At 45.6% G+C, this 21,405-nt stretch overlaps 1 protein-coding gene across 1 annotated transcript in view; it reads right to left on the bottom strand.

The window, feature by feature from the left end:
* The window catches only part of PLCL2 (phospholipase C like 2), a 252,714-nt gene that overhangs the window by 30,957 nt on the left and 200,352 nt on the right, over positions 1-21,405 (bottom strand). The window contains exon 5 of the mRNA XM_088463343.1: positions 13,383-13,458. Coding sequence (XP_088319469.1) covers positions 13,383-13,458 — 76 coding nt within the window. The remainder of the gene's footprint in view (positions 1-13,382; positions 13,459-21,405) is intronic.

Raw genomic sequence — 21,405 nt, 5'->3', positions numbered from 1 at the left:
GGGAAAATTAGAGTAGTGTAGCCACTGCATTTAAAATAGATTGGGAAAGGCCAGTTTGTTTTGAATGATTGAGTAGAAGAGGCAAAAGGACATCCAAGATGGAATGGCAGAAAGACAGACAGTAGCATGGGCCAAATCTGATGGCAAGAGATCCAGGAAAATAAATTTGAGTATAATCCACATACAAAGGAAACTGAAATCCAAACTGCATATAGAACAGAAGGGGCCTAGGGCTGAGCCTTATGGTACTCCATATGATAGAGGAAGCTGAAAGGAGAAGGATCCAGAGACAATGAACAGTAAAAGAGAGATTTGATAAGTCAGATGAGAACTAGAAGAACAAGACCAATAGAACATAGTGTTTGTATGAGATGTGAGTTATCAACTGCATCTATCAATGATTTTTATCATACGCAATGAGTTTTAAACTCGCAGCGTATGATAATGGTGCTCCTCGTTGTGTATGATAAAACTCGTTGATAAATGGGCCCCTATAAGTATATGTCTGGTAGCGTTCAGAGCATTATTGTAGGAGGGTATTTGAGGAAGTCATTAGAAGTATGAGGCTTTTCCCATTTGTGACCAATGATCTCAATCCGCCAGGTGATCACAATTTGTGTAGTGGTTACTCTTCTGGTATCAACCTGAGGGGTCTTACTTCCCCATTTCTAGGGTGTGGGGATTCCCTCTCCCCAGTGGCGTAACTAGGGTATTTGGAGCCCAGGGCAAGATGAAAAACAGAGCCCCCTCCCCCACTATGTGTGTCGAAAAAGTGGGCGTGGCCACATACCACAGGATGTGTGGTCACTGAAAAATGGGGCGTGTCAACATGACACACCACTGTTTCTCGTCACTCTGGGAACATTCCTTTCCATTCCATACGCACCTTAACGCCCCTAGTAGTAGTGCCCCTTATGCAACGCCCCTAGTAGCAGTGCCTCTCATGCAAAGCCCCCTGTACTAGTGCCCCTTATGCAATGTCCTCGGCAGCAGTGCCACTTATGCAATGCCCCGTTGTAGTGCCCCATATGCAGTGCCCCCTGTTGCAGTGCCCCTTATGCAATACTCCCTGTTGTAGTGCATATTATACAGTGCCACCAGTAGTGCTCCTTATACAGTGCCTGATACACAGTGCCCCTTATGCAGTTCCCCTTATTCAGTGCCCCATGTACAGTGCGCTCAGTAGTGCCCCTTATACACTGCCCCCAGTAGTGCCCCTTACAGATAAAACACAGACGCACATTATACTTACCCGAATCCCCACTCCTGCGCCAGTACCGCATTTGGTAGCAGGCAGAGGGCAGAGCTTTGCAACACTTAAAGCAAGTAAATAATAAAATGTCTTCAAAAAGACAATTCCTGAAGCAGGTTAGGATTAACACAGCATACAAAAGGTTTCAGAAGTACAAATAACCTCAGTGGCGTTACAAGGGGGGTGCGGGCCGCACCAGGGTGTCACCCGCCGATGCGTGGCACCAAAGTGCAGACTCCCCCTCAGTGACAGGAGCCGAGTGCTGCACTGTAGTATTAAGTGCAGCACTCGGCTCCTGACACTGTGAGGGAGCCGGGACACTGCACACAATCCACACCTCCTGCACCCGCCCCCCCCCTCCCGGTAAGAAACATGGGACCATGGGAGTTTTGGCCATGTAGTCACGCTCCTTGCCCGCGAGGCCATGCCCCCTTTCTGGCGAAGCACGGCTGCGCCGCGCACACGGCATCCCTCCCCTCAGCGGGAGGGACGCCACTAGATAGCATCTCAAACATCGTGGTGAGTGTATCTATTGGGATGCAGTCAGGATACCGGCGGGCGCTTTTCCGCCCACCAATATCCTGACACTAACAGCCGACAGGGGACTAAAGATAGGCGTCGAAATCCCGACGCCTATCAATAGCCCCACTACAAAATACCGACACCCGGCATACTGAACGAAGGTAAGCCGGGTGTCTTAGCGTCTAGCCGCGCGAGGGGGAGTGTTAAGTTTAGGGACCCCTGGGGGGACTTAGGGTTAGGCACCCCCCAGGAGGGTTAGGAAAGGGGGGGGTTAGGCACCCCCCCGGAGGGGTTAGGTTTAGGGTGAGGGGAGGGGGGGCTAGGTTTAGGCACTAACGGGGGGAGGTTAGGGTTAGGCACTAGGGGGGGAGGTTAGGGTTAGGCACCACTAAGGGAGCGTTAGGGTTGGGGGGTAGGGTTAAGTTACTTACCAGCCCCAGTCGGGAATTAGGTCCGTCGGGGTTCCACTGTCTGTATTTGATCCGGCCTTCAATACCAATTCCCTATCTATCTATCTATCTATCTATCTATCTATCTATCTATCTATCTATCTATCTATCTATCTATTCATGGCAGGGGGTAAACATTTACAAGATTTTAAATTAGCATCAGGAAAGCAAAATTAAATTTAATCTGTCAATCAATAGAAATCTGTTAATGGAGTTCATCTCAATATTTGATACACAGAATCAAATTATCTGGTTTTACGCAGCAATTTGATTTACAACATAACTGTCTCCTACCATATTTAAGACATGCCTAGAACATTCCAAAATGCAGGAATACCCCCTGGAGTGCGCAAAGGTGTTGTTTGGTCAAACTAACACTAAGCATTTCAGGCCAGGGTAAGTACCTTGTGACTTCGTATGGCAGAATGTCACAAAGCAATCTAATCACCAGACTGGCAAGTGGCAATACCTTATAAATCAAAATACATTTCTATAAGTGAACAGATTATACATTTAAACAATCGTTTCTACCATTTACAACTTCGAATAGCTCACAAAATATAACATGTTAAAATTAATTAAATAATTTCCCAACATTCAAATATTCTTAAAACAACAGTACTGTAGTCCCAGTGCCCAGTGCTAGACATTAACTCCTGTGGTGCTATAGTTACCAGACCCTGTTCCTGTGCCACAGCTAGCTGCAACAGGTATTATACAGTAAGTTTACATACTACATCATTACATCTGCAACACACATTAGATGCATATTGCCAACATTTCTCCTTGATGGCGATGCAGCATGGAAGTTTAGGCAGTGGTGGCCATCTTATCTTCATGGCTCGGTTACCAGCCACGACAATTTTGTTTCACTTCACAAGAAAAGCTTTGAAGGCAGCATGTTTCATTAGTGTGTATGACCGGGATTAAGGCTGATGCTTAGTAAAGGTTATCTGGAGCCAACTGATCAAGGGCTGCTGCTAGAGTGTGATTAAGATAAAGTAATGACAGATTAGGAGAGAGGAGAATGTAGATATAGATTGGACTGGAGTTGTTGAAAAATAAAATTGGAGAAAGAAAATAATATTAAAGAAATGCTAATGTATGCCACTACATAATTTCTGAGTTTATTAAATGACTATGTAAATTCTTTAAATATATTCTAACTGCCCTATAGAATTTACACTCAATAAAGCAAACTACCCTACCCAGTGTTTGGCAAATCTTGTTTGGTATATTGCATTTATCACAGCTTGGGTTGGTATCTGATCAGTATAAATGGAACTAGATGCAGATTTTTTTGTCTTTTTTAAGAACAGATGAAACTCCATGCGGCATTCTGTCAGAAATGGTCAACGCCTTGTGCCGGGCAGCTGGTCTTTATCTTGACTATGCCGTGAGCCAAAACTAGATTAGTAACCTAACAGAGTAGCATCAGATGCGCAGTGAAATTTTCCTGTGTGCTTGTGTTTTTGTCAAAAAGGTCAGTTATGACATTTTAGAAATACTGTATAGGTTTACCATGTATATACAAGAGCAGTTATTAAATAAATAAAACCAAGAGGCATATTAGATCCAGTGGGTTGCCTAATATCCTTGGAGTTCAGAAAGACTCCCTGAAATTAGGGAGTCTCCTGGACATTCTGACGGTAGGCAAGTACGCTACACACGTATATATCACAAATATTTATTATTTTTGTGGCTACCATCTAAATTGTACTTCTAGCTAAACTTGGCAACAAGCGAGCAGGAAACTTAATCATTTACAAACAAAGTGGCCCAATATTGCAACACATTTTAGCAACTAAAACAACTAGTCTGAAGAATCAAAATCTAATGGAAATCAATCATATTCTTAAGTACTGACTGATTGTAGCGGATGGCCTTCCTTATAAGAGAGGTCATACGCTATTTAAAACAGGAAGTGATGTAATTAAGAAATGTTTGACTACTTGATCTTGTTATGCGCAACTGCAAAGAGTCTTGTGTCCATATTACACCCGGAACTCCAATTTTAACAATCATACCCTAGAGACCCACTTGAGTCCGTTTGGCAAGCAGAATGGGAGGAAATCTGCACTAGCGATGCTTCTATCTCTATATACGTACACAATAAAAAAAACATCCTCAGATTAATATTTTGATTATATTACTGTACGTTCCAAAAAACGACTTGCCAAAATGAGTCCAGATATATGCAATAGGTGTTGGAGGGATAGTGCATTGCAAGGTTCATTCCTTCATATTTTGTGGCAGTTACCTGACAGATATTGAGAAATTAGTTGACTCCCTAGTGGGTATCATTGTCTGATTTTCTCTCAGCTTCATTCTTCTACCGACAGATATCCATTAGGCCTCTCATCATCAGACCAAATTGATTTATCATGTCTTCTCAGACACCATGTCAACTGTCAGTGGAAAGCTCTTGCTCCTCTCTTACAAGTATAGGCGCCTATCCATTACAAGACTTTTTGTGAAAGACCAAAGACGTTTCGTGCCAACAAAAAGTCTTTCATGCAAAAAATCTTTCACAAACATAAAAGACTTTGTGAACGGTATCTTTAAAGACCAAGGACCAAGGATTGTCGCTGAAGAGACAAGGGAGTGGAAATTTTCAATGAATGGAGTGAATATTCATTAAAAAAAAAGTTGTTTGCCGTTGGTCGTTCACTGCATATCCACTTAACGACTTTTCGAAAGTCGTTCAGCAATGTGCAGAAATTGACCAGCGTGTTCGAATGGCAAAAGACTTCTTTTGCTGTTAGCGGTGCAGGATGTTTGCAGCCTATCCATTAGAAGACTTTTTGAACGATCCAACCAAAACCTCCTGGTTTTGGTAGGATCGTTCAAAAAATCGTGTAATGGATAGGCCCCTTAACTCTCTCCAGAATCTGGCATGATGTTATGAGCTCATATCTGCTGCAGGTTCCGTCCAGAGCTGAAAGGGTTAACAGGCAAAGACAGCCAAAGAGAGGTGTTGGCCAGACTAATTGCTCCCAGCTGGAAAGCCTCTGTGCACATGCAGCACTCAGTTGCTCATAGTGGTAATTACCAGAGGCTGGTCTCGTTCGTTCACACAAAATTGGCTCTGAATTCTGTTATAGGGCAGCCAGCCCATTCCTGCCTTGATGGAGATAGTTTCTTGTGGAAGTCGTGCTATCCAGTCCCTGTTCCAGAATCGGTCCGATTCCTGGCAGCGCCTGGCTGACCAAAGCAGAGTTCCCAGCAGCGGAAGCCCGACAGCGCTGGAAATCCCGATCGTCGTTAGGTAAGTATTGAGTAACCTAACCTAACCCCCTAACCCTCCTTAGCGGTGCCAAACCCTAACCTCCCCCCCCAAGTGCCTAACCCTAATCCCCCCTCTAAGTGCCTAACTCTAACCCCCCCTTCCCCGCTGCCTAAACCTAAGTCCCCCGGGGGGTGCCTAACCCTAAGTCCCCCCTGGGGGTGCCTAACCCTAACCCTCCCGGGGGGGGGGGTGCCTACCCTAAGTCCCCCCCGGGTGCCCTAAACCTAACCCTCCCCCCCGTGGCTGTCCGCACGCCGCGCCCGGCATCCCTTCGATCGGGAAGCCGGGCGCCATTCTCCCGGCGTCGGGGAAATGTCAGGCGTCTACATCTAGACGCCCGGCATTTCACCCTCGCCGGGATATGACAGTCGGGAAGCGGGCTGCCGGTATTAAGGCAGCCGGCTTCCCGATTGTATACCCCTGTTCCTGTATCTGCTGTTTGGTATCCCTGGTTCCTGTCCTGGCTCTGCCTAACGTTACCTGTACCTGTTGCAAGTATACCTGTAACATTAATTGTGCTGCAAATACACTCTGCAAGTCATTTGTGTTGTGTACTGTTGCTAGTCCATCCTGCAATATATGTACATATCTCTTGCTGCTATTATACTCTGCAAACACACACTGGTTAATATATTGCTATTCCATTCTGTATTATATGTTATTCTACAATTCCATACTGCCAGCTACAAGTGTATCTGAGTTTATTGCTATATTTGTTATTTGTGATTGCATATAAACACAACTTCCTAAAATAATGGCAATCATATTCTGTTATTGTCCGTAGTGCATGCTGCTTTCTGGTAATTACTCTGTGATATTATTACTTAGTATTGCTGATATTCATGCTGGATGCGGTCGATATCCTGGCACATTGAATGTTGGCGCTTAAAAATACCAGTGCTGGTAATCCGACACCTGTCAGAATCCCGGCGCCGGCTTCACGAATGTAAGTAGTGGGGTTAGGGGGAGGGGTTAGCAATAGGGGTTAGGATTAGGCACTAGGGAAAGGGTTAGGTTTAGGCACTAAGGGGGGAGGGTTAGGGTGCGGGGAGTGGGAGGTTAGGTTTAAGACATGGGGGGAGTTAGGTTTAGACAGGGTTAGGGGTAGGGTGAGGCTTGGGATACCTACAGATATGTATTGATATCCTAACCCTGTCGGCATGCCAGCGTCGAGATTTTGGCTGTCAGGATCCAGAGTGTCGGCATCGCGTACCCAATCCATTCAGGATACCTATTTATTAGTGTGCATTCTATCTTGCTGGTGTCCATGGCTGCAGGCTGCTCCATGGTTAATATTACTTTGTAGTACTACTTCAGTATTTCCGTGCAAACTCCCGCTGTTTGTATAAGACCCTACTGTCCAAAGGTTAAGACCTGGAGGCATCCTAAGTACCGGTGAGTGCGTCACACACTATGGGAACAACGGGCTGTTTTTATAGGCAGAAGCCCTCCCTAGAGTGACTCTAGGAGACTTATACAAATACAGGAGAGATTCATTACTCATGATAATAAAAATTCAGTTCAAGTCAATTGACCTTCATAATTAATTCCTGTCTTTTTCCAAGACGTGGGACCTATGCATATGCATCTTAATCTCCCTCCATTATTTGTCAGATATCTGGAGTACCTCTCTTCCTGTTTTTCCCTTTTCTTTAATATTTAATTTTTCAGCATTACTCCTTGGACCCTCCTCTCTCCCTTATTGACACCTTATTCTCTCCCATTTTCATGCCGTCCACACTGCACTCCAGCCTATGGATATCCGCCTCTGTAATTACCGCTATGCAGTTGAGCGGTCAGTTTGTATAAGGAATGATGGTATCCAATATTTGATTGTCCATATGAATGGTGCCATACAGTTTGTGTAAACACACTACCATCGGAACAAAAACATCTATAGTTAGTAACCATCGGATTTCGATTACCATCCCTATGCTGAACCTGCAGGCTGACTCCGGCCACCACTCCTCTACCGTGAAGTGCTCCCTCTCCAGCATGGTGTTCCTGCTCAGCCATCTGCTCTTGGTGAATAGAAGACACCTCCCATGGCTGTCAGTGCTGTTCTCGAACAGGGGCATCACGGCGAGGAAGCTCAACAGAAAGCCCAGGAAATACAGGGTATATTGTGCAAAGTGGACATTGATCGGCAGCTGGGGAGAGGTGCGCATGGAGGCTGCGAAAATATGCACAGGCACCCCAGCACTGGGTACATGCTGCTGATAATGCTGACAGTAGCTGAAATAAAAATCTCTCATCATGACCAGCCTGCCCTTCACAGCACATCCCAGTGGCACAGCCCCTGCCAGCTGCAGGGCAGCAGCAGTGGGAGTTGTGGTGACACTGGCGAGACGCAGGAGTGCAGGAGGAGGGCAGGAGTAAGAAGTAGGGGGTTGTGGTGATATGCAGAGACATGTGGTGTGATGCAGGGGACTGCGATAAACAGCAGGAGTGAAAAGCAGGGGCCTGTGGTGAAATCCAGGGGGCAGTAATGAATAGCAGGAAGCTGTTGTGAGATGCGGGGGGCAGTAATGAAAAGCAGGAGGCTGTTGTGAGATGCGGGGGGCAGTAATGAAAAGCAGGAGGCTGTTGTGAGATGCGGGGGGCAGTAATGAAAAGCAGGAGGCTGTTGTGAGATGCGGGGGGCAGTAATGAAAAGCAGGAGGCTGTTGTGAGATGCAGGGGGCAGTAATGAAAAGCAGGAGGCTGTTGTGAGATGCAGGGGGCAGTAATGAAAAGCAGGAGGCTGTTGTGAGATGCAGGGGGCAGTAATGAAAAGCAGGAGGCTGTTGTGAGATGCAGGGGGCAGTAATGAAAAGCAGGAGGCTGTTGTGAGATGCAGGGGGCAGTAATGAAAAGCAGGAGGCTGTTGTGAGATGCAGGGGGCAGTAATGAAAAGCAGGAGGCTGTTGTGAGATGCAGGGGGCAGTAATGAAAAGCAGGAGGCTGTTGTGAGATGCAGGGGGCAGTAATGAAAAGCAGGAGGCTGTTGTGAGATGCAGGGGGCAGTAATGAAAAGCAGGAGGCTGTTGTGAGATGCAGGGGGCAGTAATGAAAAGCAGGAGGCTGTTGTGAGATGCAGGGGGCAGTAATGAAAAGCAGGAGGCTGTTGTGAGATGCAGGGGGCAGTAATGAAAAGCAGGAGGCTGTTGTGAGATGCAGGGGGCAGTAATGAAAAGCAGGAGGCTGTTGTGAGATGCAAGGGGCAGTAATGAAAAGCAGGAGGCTGTTGTGAGATGCAGGGGGCAGTAATGAAAAGCAGGAGGCTGTTGTGAGATGCAGGGGCAGGAGTAAGAAGCAGGAGGCTGTTGTGAGATGCAGGGGCAGGAGTAAGAAGCAGGAGGCTGTTGTGAGATGCAGGGGGCAGGAGTAAGAAGCAGGAGGCTGTTGTGAGATGCAGTGGGCAGGAGTAAGAAGCAGGAGGCTGTTGTGAGATGCAGGGGGCAGTAATGAAAAGCAGGAGGCTGTTGTGAGATGCAGGGGGCAGTAATGAAAAGCAGGAGGCTGTTGTGAGATGCAGGGGGCAGTAATGAAAAGCAGGAGGCTGTTGTGAGATGCAGGGGGCAGGAGTAAGCAGCAGGAGGCGGTTGTGAGATGCGGGGGGCAGGAGTAAGAAGCAGGAGGCTGTTGTGAGATGCAGGGGGCAGTAATGAAAAGCAGGAGGCTGTTGTGAGATGCAGAGGGCAGTAATGAAAAGCAGGAGGCTGTTGTGAGATGCAGGGGGCAGGAGTAAGAAGCAGGAGGCTGTTGTGAGATGCAGGGGACAGTAATGAAAAGCAGGAGGCTGTTGTGAGATGCAGGGGGCAGTAATGAAAAGCAGGAGGCTGTTGTGAGATGCAGGCGGCAGTAATGAAAAGCAGGAGGCTGTTGTGAGATGCAGGGGGCAGTAATGAAAAGCAGGAGGCTGTTGTGAGATGCAGGGGGCAGTAATGAAAAGCAGGAGGCTGTTGTGAGATGCAGGGGGCAGTAATGAAAAGCAGGAGGCTGTTGTGAGATGCAGGGGGCAGGAGTAAGAAGCAGGAGGCTGTTGTGAGATGCAGGGGGCAGGAGTAAGAAGCAGGAGGCTGTTGTGAGATGCAGGGGGCAGGAGTAAGAAGCAGGAGGCTGTTGTGAGATGCAGGGGTCAGGAGTAAGAAGCAGGAGGCTGTTGTGAGATGCAGTGGGCAGGAGTAAGAAGCAGGAGGCTGTTGTGAGATGCAGGGGGCAGTAATGAAAAGCAGGAGGCTGTTGTGAGATGCAGGGGGCAGTAATGAAAAGCAGGAGGCTGTTGTGAGATGCAGGGGGCAGTAATGAAAAGCAGGAGGCTGTTGTGAGATGCAGGGGGCAGGAGTAAGCAGCAGGAGGCTGTTGTGAGATGCGGGGGGCAGGAGTAAGAAGCAGGAGGCTGTTGTGAGATGCAGGGGGCAGTAATGAAAAGCAGGAGGCTGTTGTGAGATGCAGGGGGCAGTAATGAAAAGCAGGAGGCTGTTGTGAGATGCAGGGGGCAGTAATGAAAAGCAGGAGGCTGTTGTGAAATGCAGGGGGCAGTAATGAAAAGCAGGAGGCTGTTGTGAGATGCAGGGGGCAGTAATGAAAAGCAGGAGGCTGTTGTGAGATGCAGGGGGCAGTAATGAAAAGCAGGGGGCAGTAATGAAAAGCAGGAGGCTGTTGTGAGATGCATGTGGCAGGAGTAAGCAGCAGGAGGCTGTTGTGAGATGTAGGGGGCAGTAATGAAAAGCAGGAGGCTGTTGTGAGATGCAGGGGGCAGTAATGAAAATCAGGAGGCTGTTGTGAGATGCAGGGGGCAGTAATGAAAAGCAGGAGGCTGTTGTGAGATGCAGGGGGCAGTAATAAAAAGCAGGAGGCTGTTGTGAGATGCAGGGGGCAGTAATGAAAAGCAGGAGGCTGTTGTGAGATGCAGGGGGCAGTAATGAAAGACAGGAGGCTGTTGTGAGATGCAGGGGGTAGTAATGAAAAGCAGGAGGCTGTTGTGAGATGCAGAGGGTAGGAGTAAGAAGCAGGAGGCTGTTGTGAGATGCAGGGGGCAGGAGTAAGAAGCAGGAGGCTGTTGTGAGATGCAGGGGGCAGTAATGAAAAGCAGGAGGCTGTTGTGAGATGCAGGGGGCTGTGGCAAGTTTTAATTGCTACTCTGCAAAGCTGAGGCAGGTCGCTAGTAAAAAATAAATAAATAGGAAGTGGTACCTAAACATGAGATGTTCTTTTCAATCACTGAATGACTGGCTCTCTGAAATTTAGTTCTGCACGTGTGTGGCAAAATTATCCACTAGTCTGGCAAATAAATAATAGAGAAGTTCCAGATAAAACACTTTATTGTAAACAGAAAATCAAATTATCATTGACAACAACTCTGTTACGGCCGTATACATAATACAAATGAAAGGCAATCCGGCATAATAACTACTCTCACCAATTTCTCACACTTCTGGCTCCAGTTTGTCTTAAAGTATTTCTTATAAAGTTAATTGCTCTAATTGCTCTAAGCACCACTGTAATTTTATTACAGTGAAACTATATATACACATATTTAAATAAATGAATGCATGCAGTTATTGTTGTGTGTGTGTGTGTATATATATATATATATATATATATATAAATTTACATATATTATAAGTTATTCAAACTTTATTGATCAATGGGGTTGGGTACGGGATCCCGATGGTCAGACTACAGACAGCAATATCCCAACAGTCAAAACCCCAACAGATTTTGGCAAGTATTTTAACCCAAATTTTAATCCTAACACTCTTTTCCCACAGCCTAACCATAACCCTCCCCCTAGTGCCTAACCCTAATCCTAATACTTACCGTCGGGATTGTGACCGTCTGCATTCTGACGGTCAGGATCCCATCCACATCCCAATCAATTAAATGGTTCATTTATCAAAGAGGTTTACAAATCCATTATAGGGATTTTTTTGTTTCACCCCCTATGTGAAAGTGTTGCCATTGGCAATAATACTGTCATTGCTGGAGATAACCCCTGCTGGCTTTTGCAGCAGAAGTTTAATTAACAATTACTGTTTTGTACCGCCACAATACATGTTCTGTTATCATTATCTCTTTACGCTTCAAGACTCCGAAAATGTAAATCTAGGGGGTAGACTAAAAAAATAACGAGGTTATTTTTTTTCCATTGTATCCACAGTATCAGGAAAATACAGGTCTTCATATCCAAGAACATTTTGTATCACTGGTCTTCAAGTGTCTAAGACTGCCAACATGTAAACAACTTATTATTGTACTGATTTAAAAAAAAAAAAAAAAAAAGTGACGGAGAGAATGATAATTGCCTATAAGCCTCATAAATTTGAGAGGTGATTAAATCCATGCTTTTACTCTCTTTGTAGCTAAGTAACTTACTGCCAGAATCCATCATTAACATCATAGATGTGGAGGGATCAACTTGCGATATCTGAAGTAGAATCAGATGTAGGATCAATTTTGTAATACATAAAGTGTACTTAACTAAAATGTTTACCAGCTAACTTATTTTATTTAAGAATAAGTGGGGGGGGAAGATCAGGCCTGATCATTTCTCGGGTCCAAAAACTGGACTCGCTTTCTTTTCTTTTGGGCAATTCAATTAGAGTCCGTTATTTGCACCCGAAAAATGATCTGTTTTTGGGGGCGAAAATACATAGAATCCGTGATAACTTCACAGACCTGTGTGTTTTCACTGTCCGATCCACGAAAACAAGATCATTATCAGGGATTTTATTTCAGATCCTGGTGAGATCCCGAAAAAAATACCTGATAAGTGCTGCAGGTGGCTGCGCTTCGGGGCAAATGTTACCACAATTTTTCTGGTCAATTTCTGCCGCTAATAAATTCTCCCCTAAATATTAGTATAATGTATTTAGAACACAAGGCTGACAGTTCTACAGATATAAGCACCATTATCTCATTCGTTCTTACAACTATACGTATGGCATACATACTTTTTACACAAAGTTAAGTCCAATACATCCTATAGATATAAAATAAGCCAAGCCACAATCAAATAGCATGTCAGCCTTGTACTACTGTAGTAAGGGGTATAGGGGTCTAATCATGAAGCAGAGAAGAGACCTGTTTAGTTGAAAACAGGGCTCTTCTCTGCTTTGTGCAATCTATGGAGCAAGGTACCGTTGGAGAAGCGCATTACTTCTCCAGCGGTGTACCCGTACCATGCCTGGATCGCATCACCATACTATTGTATGGCGAGTGCGATTCATGAAAGGACGGAAAGCTCAGCTTTCCGTTCAACTCTTGCGGTACAGATTCGCCATCTGGGGATGGTGTAATTTGTACTACAAGCCGAACAGAGCAGGGAAGTTGCATGGCTGCTGGTCTAGGAAAGGGAGCGGAGTCAGAACTGGTGCCGGACAGAGAGAAATTCACACAGGAGGACCTGCTTCCCGACGCTTGGCAGAGGACCGCAAGGAGAAGATTGAACCGCCGGTATACTCGTGAATTCCTACTAAACAAAGCTATATATTGCATCGAAGTGATGCGAAATATAGTGAAACGTTTACATAGATCTTCATGAATAGACCCTATATTTACTAAAGTGCGGGTTTACAGAAGTGGAGATTGTGCTCATGGCAACCAATCAGATTCTAGCTATCCTTTTCTACAAGGTACTAGATAAATGATAAACAGAATCTGATTGGTTGCTATGGGCAACATCTCCACTTTTGTAAACCCACACTTTAGTAAATATACCCCCAAGTGTTGTTTGTCTTCCATGAATAAAGGTTTCTATAACTGCTGTGGCTTATTAAATCCTTCCTATAGCTGACATTTCAATCTTGTACAATTCATCCTTTTTTATTTTAAAACATTGTATTCCATCAAAAAATAGAATACTAAAAAGGCAATATAAACTTACCAGTCTTCTGACACTGTGCAATTTTCTCATAAACACCATCTGCATTCTCAATTAGAGCCTTGCTGCTTTGGATTATCTGTGGATTAAGTGTTAGATAATGTCAAATATAAAGTATATAAAATATATACCACATATACAGTATCCATGCAGTTGATGGAAAGCTATTTTATGATGATTATTCAATAACAACACTGGGGATGTACGGTAGGAAAGGTTTGTTAAAATAAATCCAATATTCGTAGAGGCGCTATAAAAAACAATGGGCCTGATTCAGACCCACTCGCGAGCGGCTGTCCGCTCGCAAGTGGGTCGATGTTATAGACTGAGCATGCGCACGACGGAGGGAGCTCCGTCGTGCGCATGCGCCAGACGCGACAAGCGAAGGAAAGTCCTTCGCTCGTTGTGTCCGATCAAAGGGGGCGTGCTGTCAATGTTGATTGACAGCACGCCCCCTTTGGTGGGCGTGCCGGGGGCGTGCCTCCCTGACGGGGGCGTTCCCACGGGAACGCCTCCCGTCAGAAGCCGGCCCACTGACATCACTAGTGATGTCAGTGGGAGTGATTTTGGCTCTGATAGAGCCAAAATCACTCCGGAGCTTGCGGTTGAAAACCTCAACCGCAGGCTCCGGCTCGCAAATTCGATGGTCGCGATGGTCTCGACCATCGCGACCATCACAATGCACGCTCGTATAGCCTGTGGGTGGTGACCCACAGCTATACGAGCGTCCAGGAGGACGCTCCATGAAAATGGAGGCCGGCCCTCATTCAGAGCGTGCGCTCTGCTCAGAGCGTACGGCTCTGAATGAGGGCCAATGTTCCCAAATGGAATCATTTAAAACCACTGTTACTGTATATTGTCTTGGTTCTTCCTTAATGCTTACAAAGTAACTCCACAGGAACGCTGATTAATAAGTGGATATAAAAGAAATGTTATTAAATCTTGTATCTTCAGGTGATGTACCTGTGTAGCCCAATACAAGGAAGCTGGATATTATAATTGACTTGTATAAATTTGAGCTGCAAAAACAATAACCATAGACATTACGTTTGCATGTTTTTAACTCATTAAAAAATTTATTTGATAACAATGTTTACAAATAATCCATGTAATTTTTAATGAGGGATATGGGTATCCAGTCATCATGTTGACATTCAGACTGTTGACATGGACGACATGTGACATGGGGCCTGATTCCCTACTAATCGCAACTGCGATTACGCATGCAATCGGCCGATTGTTGCGTTCTGCACATGCATCGCAGTGCGCGTGCGTGAACACTCCACTGTGATCGGTGACTACGCAGACCCATCACAGAGTGGTTGACAGGAAGCACCGTTTGGGGGTAGTGACAGGGGGGTGCGGGGCGAGCATAAATTAGCCACTGCAATGCCATACGCAGCTTGGGCTTTCACTATGTGTGATGAGGTTAGCAATTTCTGAGTAAGGTCAGACCTTGTGCAAGTGTGTGTGAGGCTGCGATTGTACTCAATGTTACTGATGGTTCTGCAGTCTTAGACCCCTTTTACACCAGTCCAGGGTCTGACCCGGGATTTGGAACACGTTTCCAACCCGGATCAGCTCCCCTTTTACACTGCAGTGTCCGGGTCGGCACCGTTCACACTGGACTCGGGTCAGCACTGACCTAGCTGTCCGGCGCAGGTGACCAGCACTTTTTCCCCTCCCTCCCCCTCCACGACCTACTTACCTTATCCTGCAGCGGTCCGGAGGCAGGGAGGGCGGGTGAGGTGCGCTGCTTCCTGGCGCTCAGACCGGCGCTGCTTGCAGTGGACGCTTGGAGATGATGTTATCTCCAAGCGCCACTGAAGCCGCCCAATCATAGAAACATAGAATTTGATGGCAGATAAGAACTACTTGGCCCATCTAGTCTGCCCATTTTTAAACATATTATTACATCAACCCTTATTGATCCTTATGTCTATCCCATGCATGTTTAAATTGCTCTACTGTCTTAGCCTCTACCACCTCTGATGGGAGCCTATTCCACTTGTCCACTACCCTTTCTGTGAAGTAAGTTTTCCTCAAATTTCCCCTGAACCTACCTCCCTCCAGTTTTAGAACATGTCCTCTTGTTCTAATACTTCTCTTTCTTTGAAGAATGTCTCCTTCCTTTCCCTTGTTAAAATCCTTTATATATTTGAATGTTTCTATCATGTCCCCCCTATCCCTTCTCTGCTCCAAACTATACATATTAAGATCTTTTGGTCTTTCCTGGTACGTTTTGTGGTGTAGACCTTGCACCACTTTAGTTGCCCCTCTTTGTACAGTCTCTAATGTATTAATATCCTTCTGGAGATATGGCCTCCAGAATTGAACACAGTATTCGAGATGAGGACGTACCAATGACCTATACAGTGGCATTATCACTTCTTTCTGCTACTGATTCCTCTCCCTATGCAACCAAGCATCTGACTTGCCTTCCTCATTGCTTTGTTACAATGTTTGCTTGCCTTTAAGTCACCTGAAATAGTGACTCCTAGATCCCTTTCCTCTTTAGTAGTTTCCAGTATAATGCCATTAATACTATATTTAGCCTCTGGATTTTTGAGACCCAAGTGCATGCTCTTGCATTTTTTGTCATTAAACTGTAGTTGCCACTTTCTTGACCATTCCTCTAGTCTACCTAGATCATCAATCATTTGTTTTACCCCTCCTGGTGTGTCTACCCTGTTGCATACCTTTGTGTCACCTGCAAAAAGGCATAGTTTCCCTTCAATACCATTTGCAATGTCACAAATAAAGGCGGCATGCAGCGTGACCCAGTTCATCGTGAACCGTGCTGCGCCGTTTACATTGCAGGGTGACACGGGAACGACCCGTGCTCAACCCTGCAATCAAGCCGGGTTGGAACCCCGGGTCACTAGACCCGGGGTGGTCCGTTTACACAGTCTAAAATCCCGGGTTGATGCGCGTTCACGTGCATCAACCCGGGATATTTTAGTCGGTGTAAAAGGGGTATTACTAAGCAATACGGATGTGCGTAAGGTAAAGTGGGCTTCCTTATGTTAGGCTGCGATGGCATTGCGATTGCAATCATTAGCATATCTTCGCAGTGAGACTGCATGTATAATCGCTATTGCGATCCTTACTAAATCAGGCCCATGGTTATTACTTCAACATTGTGAATGTAGATAGACAGTCATAATGTTTATAATACATATTAGTACTAGATTTAGGTATAGGGCTTAAATATTGAAAAACGCTATGTCGACATGCACAATGGCTACAGAAGCCATGGTCAGGAAGATAAAGGCAAAGCTCTGGAACCACAAGGATCCCGTTGAGAGGAGATAGAAATTTTACTAACACATTAGTTACTGTTGTCATCAATTAATGTAGTCACGGTCAACTTGAGCAATTTCCACTTCAAGACTCAATCAGGCCCCCACCCACTCTCTTACCCACTCAGTTCTAGTGCTCATGAAAGACCATTATGTGGAAGGAGGTCCAAGGAGCCCAAACTTTATGAAAAGATACATAGGAGTTCCTAAGGATACCAGTAAAATTACAGAATTACCTGCCAAACATGGTTGAATACCACTGAAAACGAAGATGAATGAGGCTTTTCAAAGGCATCGCTAGCTGGAATGTGACCATACTATAAATATGTCTGATCAGGTTTTGAGAATGTTTAAGGACAGGTATTTTTGGGGAAAGCAAAATTAATTTAGTGTTATGAGGGATAGTTATGCCAGAAATGGTTGAGACCAGATCTATTGTTTCTGGTAATAGCGATGTAGTATGGGACAGCTGCACCAAAGGAAAGACAATGGTTGCACACAGTTTCTCCAACACACATTCCATTTCTTAGGAAAGATGCTGTAGCCTGGTTGCGCCATTATCAGTAGTATCTGAAAAGTAGTTTATATGCGAGACAGGATCTCCCTTACATTACACATTCCTAACACTTTATTCATCATACACAATTTCAGATTAATTCTACTAATGTTTCCAAGCATGAAATTACAAACTACAACTCTTATAATATAGATTTTTTTTCTACTTAGTGCTTTATTTATAAATAATGGTAGAGATACGTGGTCTGTAATGGTAGAGATACATGGTCTGTAATGGTAGAGATACATGGTCTATAATGGTAGAGATATGTGGTCTATAATGGTAGAGATACATGATCTGTAATGGTAGAGATACATGATCTGCAACGGTAGAGATACGAGATACGTGGTCTGCAATGGTAGAGATACGTGGTCTGTAATGGTAGAGATACGTGGTCTGTAATGGTAGAGATACATGGTCTGTAATGGTAGAGATACGTGGTCTATAAAGGTAGAGATATGTGGTCTATAATGGTAGAGATACATGATCTATAATGGTAGAGATACATGATCTGTAATGGTAGAGATACATGATCTGCAATGGTAGAGATACATGATCTGCAATGGTAGAGATACATGGTCTATAATGGTAGAGATACATGGTCTATAATGGTAGAGATACATGAGCTATAATGGTAGAGATATGTAGTCTATAATGGTAGAGATATGTGGTTTATAATGGTAGAGATATGTGGTCTATAATGGTAGAGATATGTAGTCTATAATGGTAGAAATGCGTGATCTGTAATGGTAGAGATACGTGGTCTGTAATGGTAGAGATATGTGGTCTGTAATGGTAGAGATGCGTGATCTGTAATGGTAGAGATACATGGTCTGTAATGGTAGATATACATGGTCTGTAATGGTAGAGATATGTGGTCTAGAATGGTAGAGCTACATGGTTTAGAATGGTATAGCTACATCTTCTATAATGGTAGAGATACATGGTCTATAATGGTAGAGATACATGGTCTAATAGAAATTTAAAAGAAAACTAGTAACAAGGGAAAATCAAGTAGTGCCCTAGGAAAGGTTGAATGACAAAGCATAATGAGAAATATCACCGATACTAATGTCAACATGAGAAAATAATAAGCCACTTTAGTCCACAGATGTGTTAGAGTGTTCACATGTGCATAGTTTGACTATATTAGAAACAATGACACTTTCTCGTGCAAAACATACAAAGACAAATGTCGACAAGGTATTTAGGTAAAAAATATATTACGCATTAATATTGCCAACATTCTCACTCTAGTTAGCACAACTCAATGTTTCAATCATTAATATATTTTTCCATTAGTTAACTTGCTGTAAAAGGCCTAGGAGCTTATGTGCCCAACCATCTTTGTATTGTACCTAATTCTATTCACATAAAGTCATTTGCAGATGCTGATACTAGCTGTCTTGCATCATGGGAAAACACAGAGGAGATATTCTTCAGCTATGAAGGGCAATGCTCAGAACTGCAATGTGTCATTTCAAAAGAATAATCTTGAATTTCTAACGAAGCATCACTGGAAACCATCTCATTTGTGTAGCTCAGGGTTACTCAAAGTGATGCCCAGGATCAGGGCCATAGAGAGAAAGGACGAGTCTGGGTAGTGAAGGGGTGTGACCAAATAGTGGAGGCATGGCCATGTCCCCTACAAATAAAAATCACAGCTCTGCGTGCACCTCAACCAGGGGCAGATCGATGGAGGACAAAGGGGGACTGATCAGATGCAGGCAGAGAGAGAAGTAGCCTCCCTTGACCCTCTGCAGCCCCTCCCCCGGGTAATTAGCATCGCCCCCATACTCGGTGCTCCAGCCCGTGGTTGCACAAATATATGATCAATTCTAGCGTGAAGTAGTTAAATTACTCTTTATGTGTAAATTTATATTTGTTTCTTATTCACTTCACATTGATTTTTTTTCTTTGGTGTGCCCAATTATACCTAGGCAAGACATTCAACCCCCCCTGCTTCAGAGCAGCTGCTGATTATTTTTTAAGTAGCAGTAGTAGTACCAGCGTGGAGATGGGAGAGGGGGGCTGCGGGTGGCAGTTTGTGTGTGCTGGGTCCTGGAGACTTCAGATTCGGGACCAGCAGTCCCCGGCCGTCATGATGGGGGCGAAGCCAGAGCCGGCTGTATTTATTCAGAGCTACTGGGTGGCACTGCATACACTGATGACAGCCGGAGCTGGCACATAGCACCAACCTCTCTGCCAGTGGCGTAACTAGGGCAGGGCGAGCGGGGTGCGTGCCCTGGGCGCCGTTGGACCGGCAGTGCGGGGGGGTACCGCCGTCCGCGGTGTACCGGCCCGCCCTAGTTAGCCAGTGTAGCGCCGACCGCAATGAGTGCGGTCAGCGCTACACATTTACACAGGACCGGCGCTAGGCTTCCAGCGCCGATCCTGTGCTGCACAGCTGAGCCCGTTCCCTCCCCGAGCGCTTGCCCAATAACGCTAGGAGGCGGGCTCAGGCTGTGCATAACACACGCATCGCCGCCAGCGCTGGTGGCGATGCGTGTGTTAAACAGCAGCCAATGAGTCAGATAGACTCTCATTGACTGCTGCATCACCCACTGCAAGAGCCGGACTTCCGTCTGGCTCCTGCAGTGGGTAATGGGACAGACGTCATGACGTCTGTCCCATAATGCTGAGCGCGCCAGCCCGGGAGGACTGGCGGGCGGCGGTGGCGGGAGCGGCGTCGCGGACCGGAGCAGCAGCGTGGATTTTTATATATATATATATTTTTTAACTTATCTGCACTACTGGGGGCACAACAGGGAAGGGGGGTGGCTACTACTGGGGGGACCTATACTGGGGGTGGGGGCACAACGGGGGAGGGGGATGGCTACTACTGGGGGGACCTATACTGGGGGTGGGGGCACAACGGGGAGGGGTGGCTACTACTGGGGGCACCATTATTGGGAGGACCTCTACTGGGGGGGGTTACTACTGGGGGCACTTAATCGGGAGGGGGAACCTCTACTGGGGACTACTACTTGGGGGGGGGGAAACTACCACTGGGGGCATTATAAAAGGGGCCTACTACTAGAGGCACTGCAATCGGGGGACCACTACTGGGGGCAATAATAAGAAGGGCCACTACAGGGGGCACTGGATAGGGGGGATCACTACTGGGTGCCTGCATAAAGGGGCTACTACTGGGAAAACTGCAAACTGCATGGGGGGGGACTACTGCTGGGGGCACTATATAAAGGGCACTGCATAGGGGGGGGACTACTACTGGGGGCACCATATAAAGGGCACTGCATAAGGGGGAACACTACATGGGGCACTGCATTTGGGGGGTCACTACTGGGGGTACTGAGTAAGGGGAACTAATTGGGGGCTGTATAAGGGGGACCACTACTGGGGATACTGTATAAGGGGTTCTACTATGGGCCTGCATAAGAGGGACCACAACTGCATACTGGGGGTACTGTATAAGGGGTACTACTGGGGTTAAGGTACATATGGATAGGAATGTTCAGTGTGAAAATAAAGGGGTGTGTCATGGGGGGGCCTCCCTTTTCAAATTTGCCCTGGGCTCCAAATACCCTAGTTACGCCACTGCTCTCTGCACATGCAAATTGCCACTTCCATCCCCCAACCTTCTGCTTGTACTGCTACACAAAAAAAACAGATTAGCAGCTGCACCAATGCAGAAAGGGCCCAGCAGGTGGCACCTCTAGGTATGTGCCTAGTGGGAATTCCACCAATGCGTGCGTGTTTCTCGCTTGATTTCTTATTTTCTTTTTAAATGTACAGACTTGTTCTCAATCATGTTTATAATCATAGTGTGGGAGATTATGTTGCTTGTTTTTTTTTTAACTATCCAAGGGAAAAGAGTACCTGTGAAATGTTTGAAATAGCCTTGGAGTCCTGCTGTATATTGTGCATCTAGACTTTTTTTTTATCTACTTAATTTTAGAATGTACTATATATTTTAATTATATTTAAATATTTTATTGAAAAAAAAATATGCCATGGTTTTTTTTTTGCACCTCCTTTGTTCATAGACCCCCATTGTAAAATTACCCCACACACCACAGTCAATAGATCCTAAAGTGGCATTTCCCCCCTATTAGTGATAGGTCCCCAATTGCACAACCCCCCACTTGCCAGTGCCCATAGGCTTCACTGTGTTAGTATCCCGCCCCCCCCATGTGTCATTATGTAC

The sequence above is a fragment of the Taudactylus pleione genome, unplaced genomic scaffold (genome assembly GCF_031769625.1).
Source record: "Taudactylus pleione unplaced genomic scaffold, aTauple2 ptg000053l, whole genome shotgun sequence".
Taxonomy (NCBI): domain Eukaryota; kingdom Metazoa; phylum Chordata; class Amphibia; order Anura; family Myobatrachidae; genus Taudactylus; species Taudactylus pleione.
This window is presented reverse-complemented; position numbering and strand designations above follow the sequence as displayed.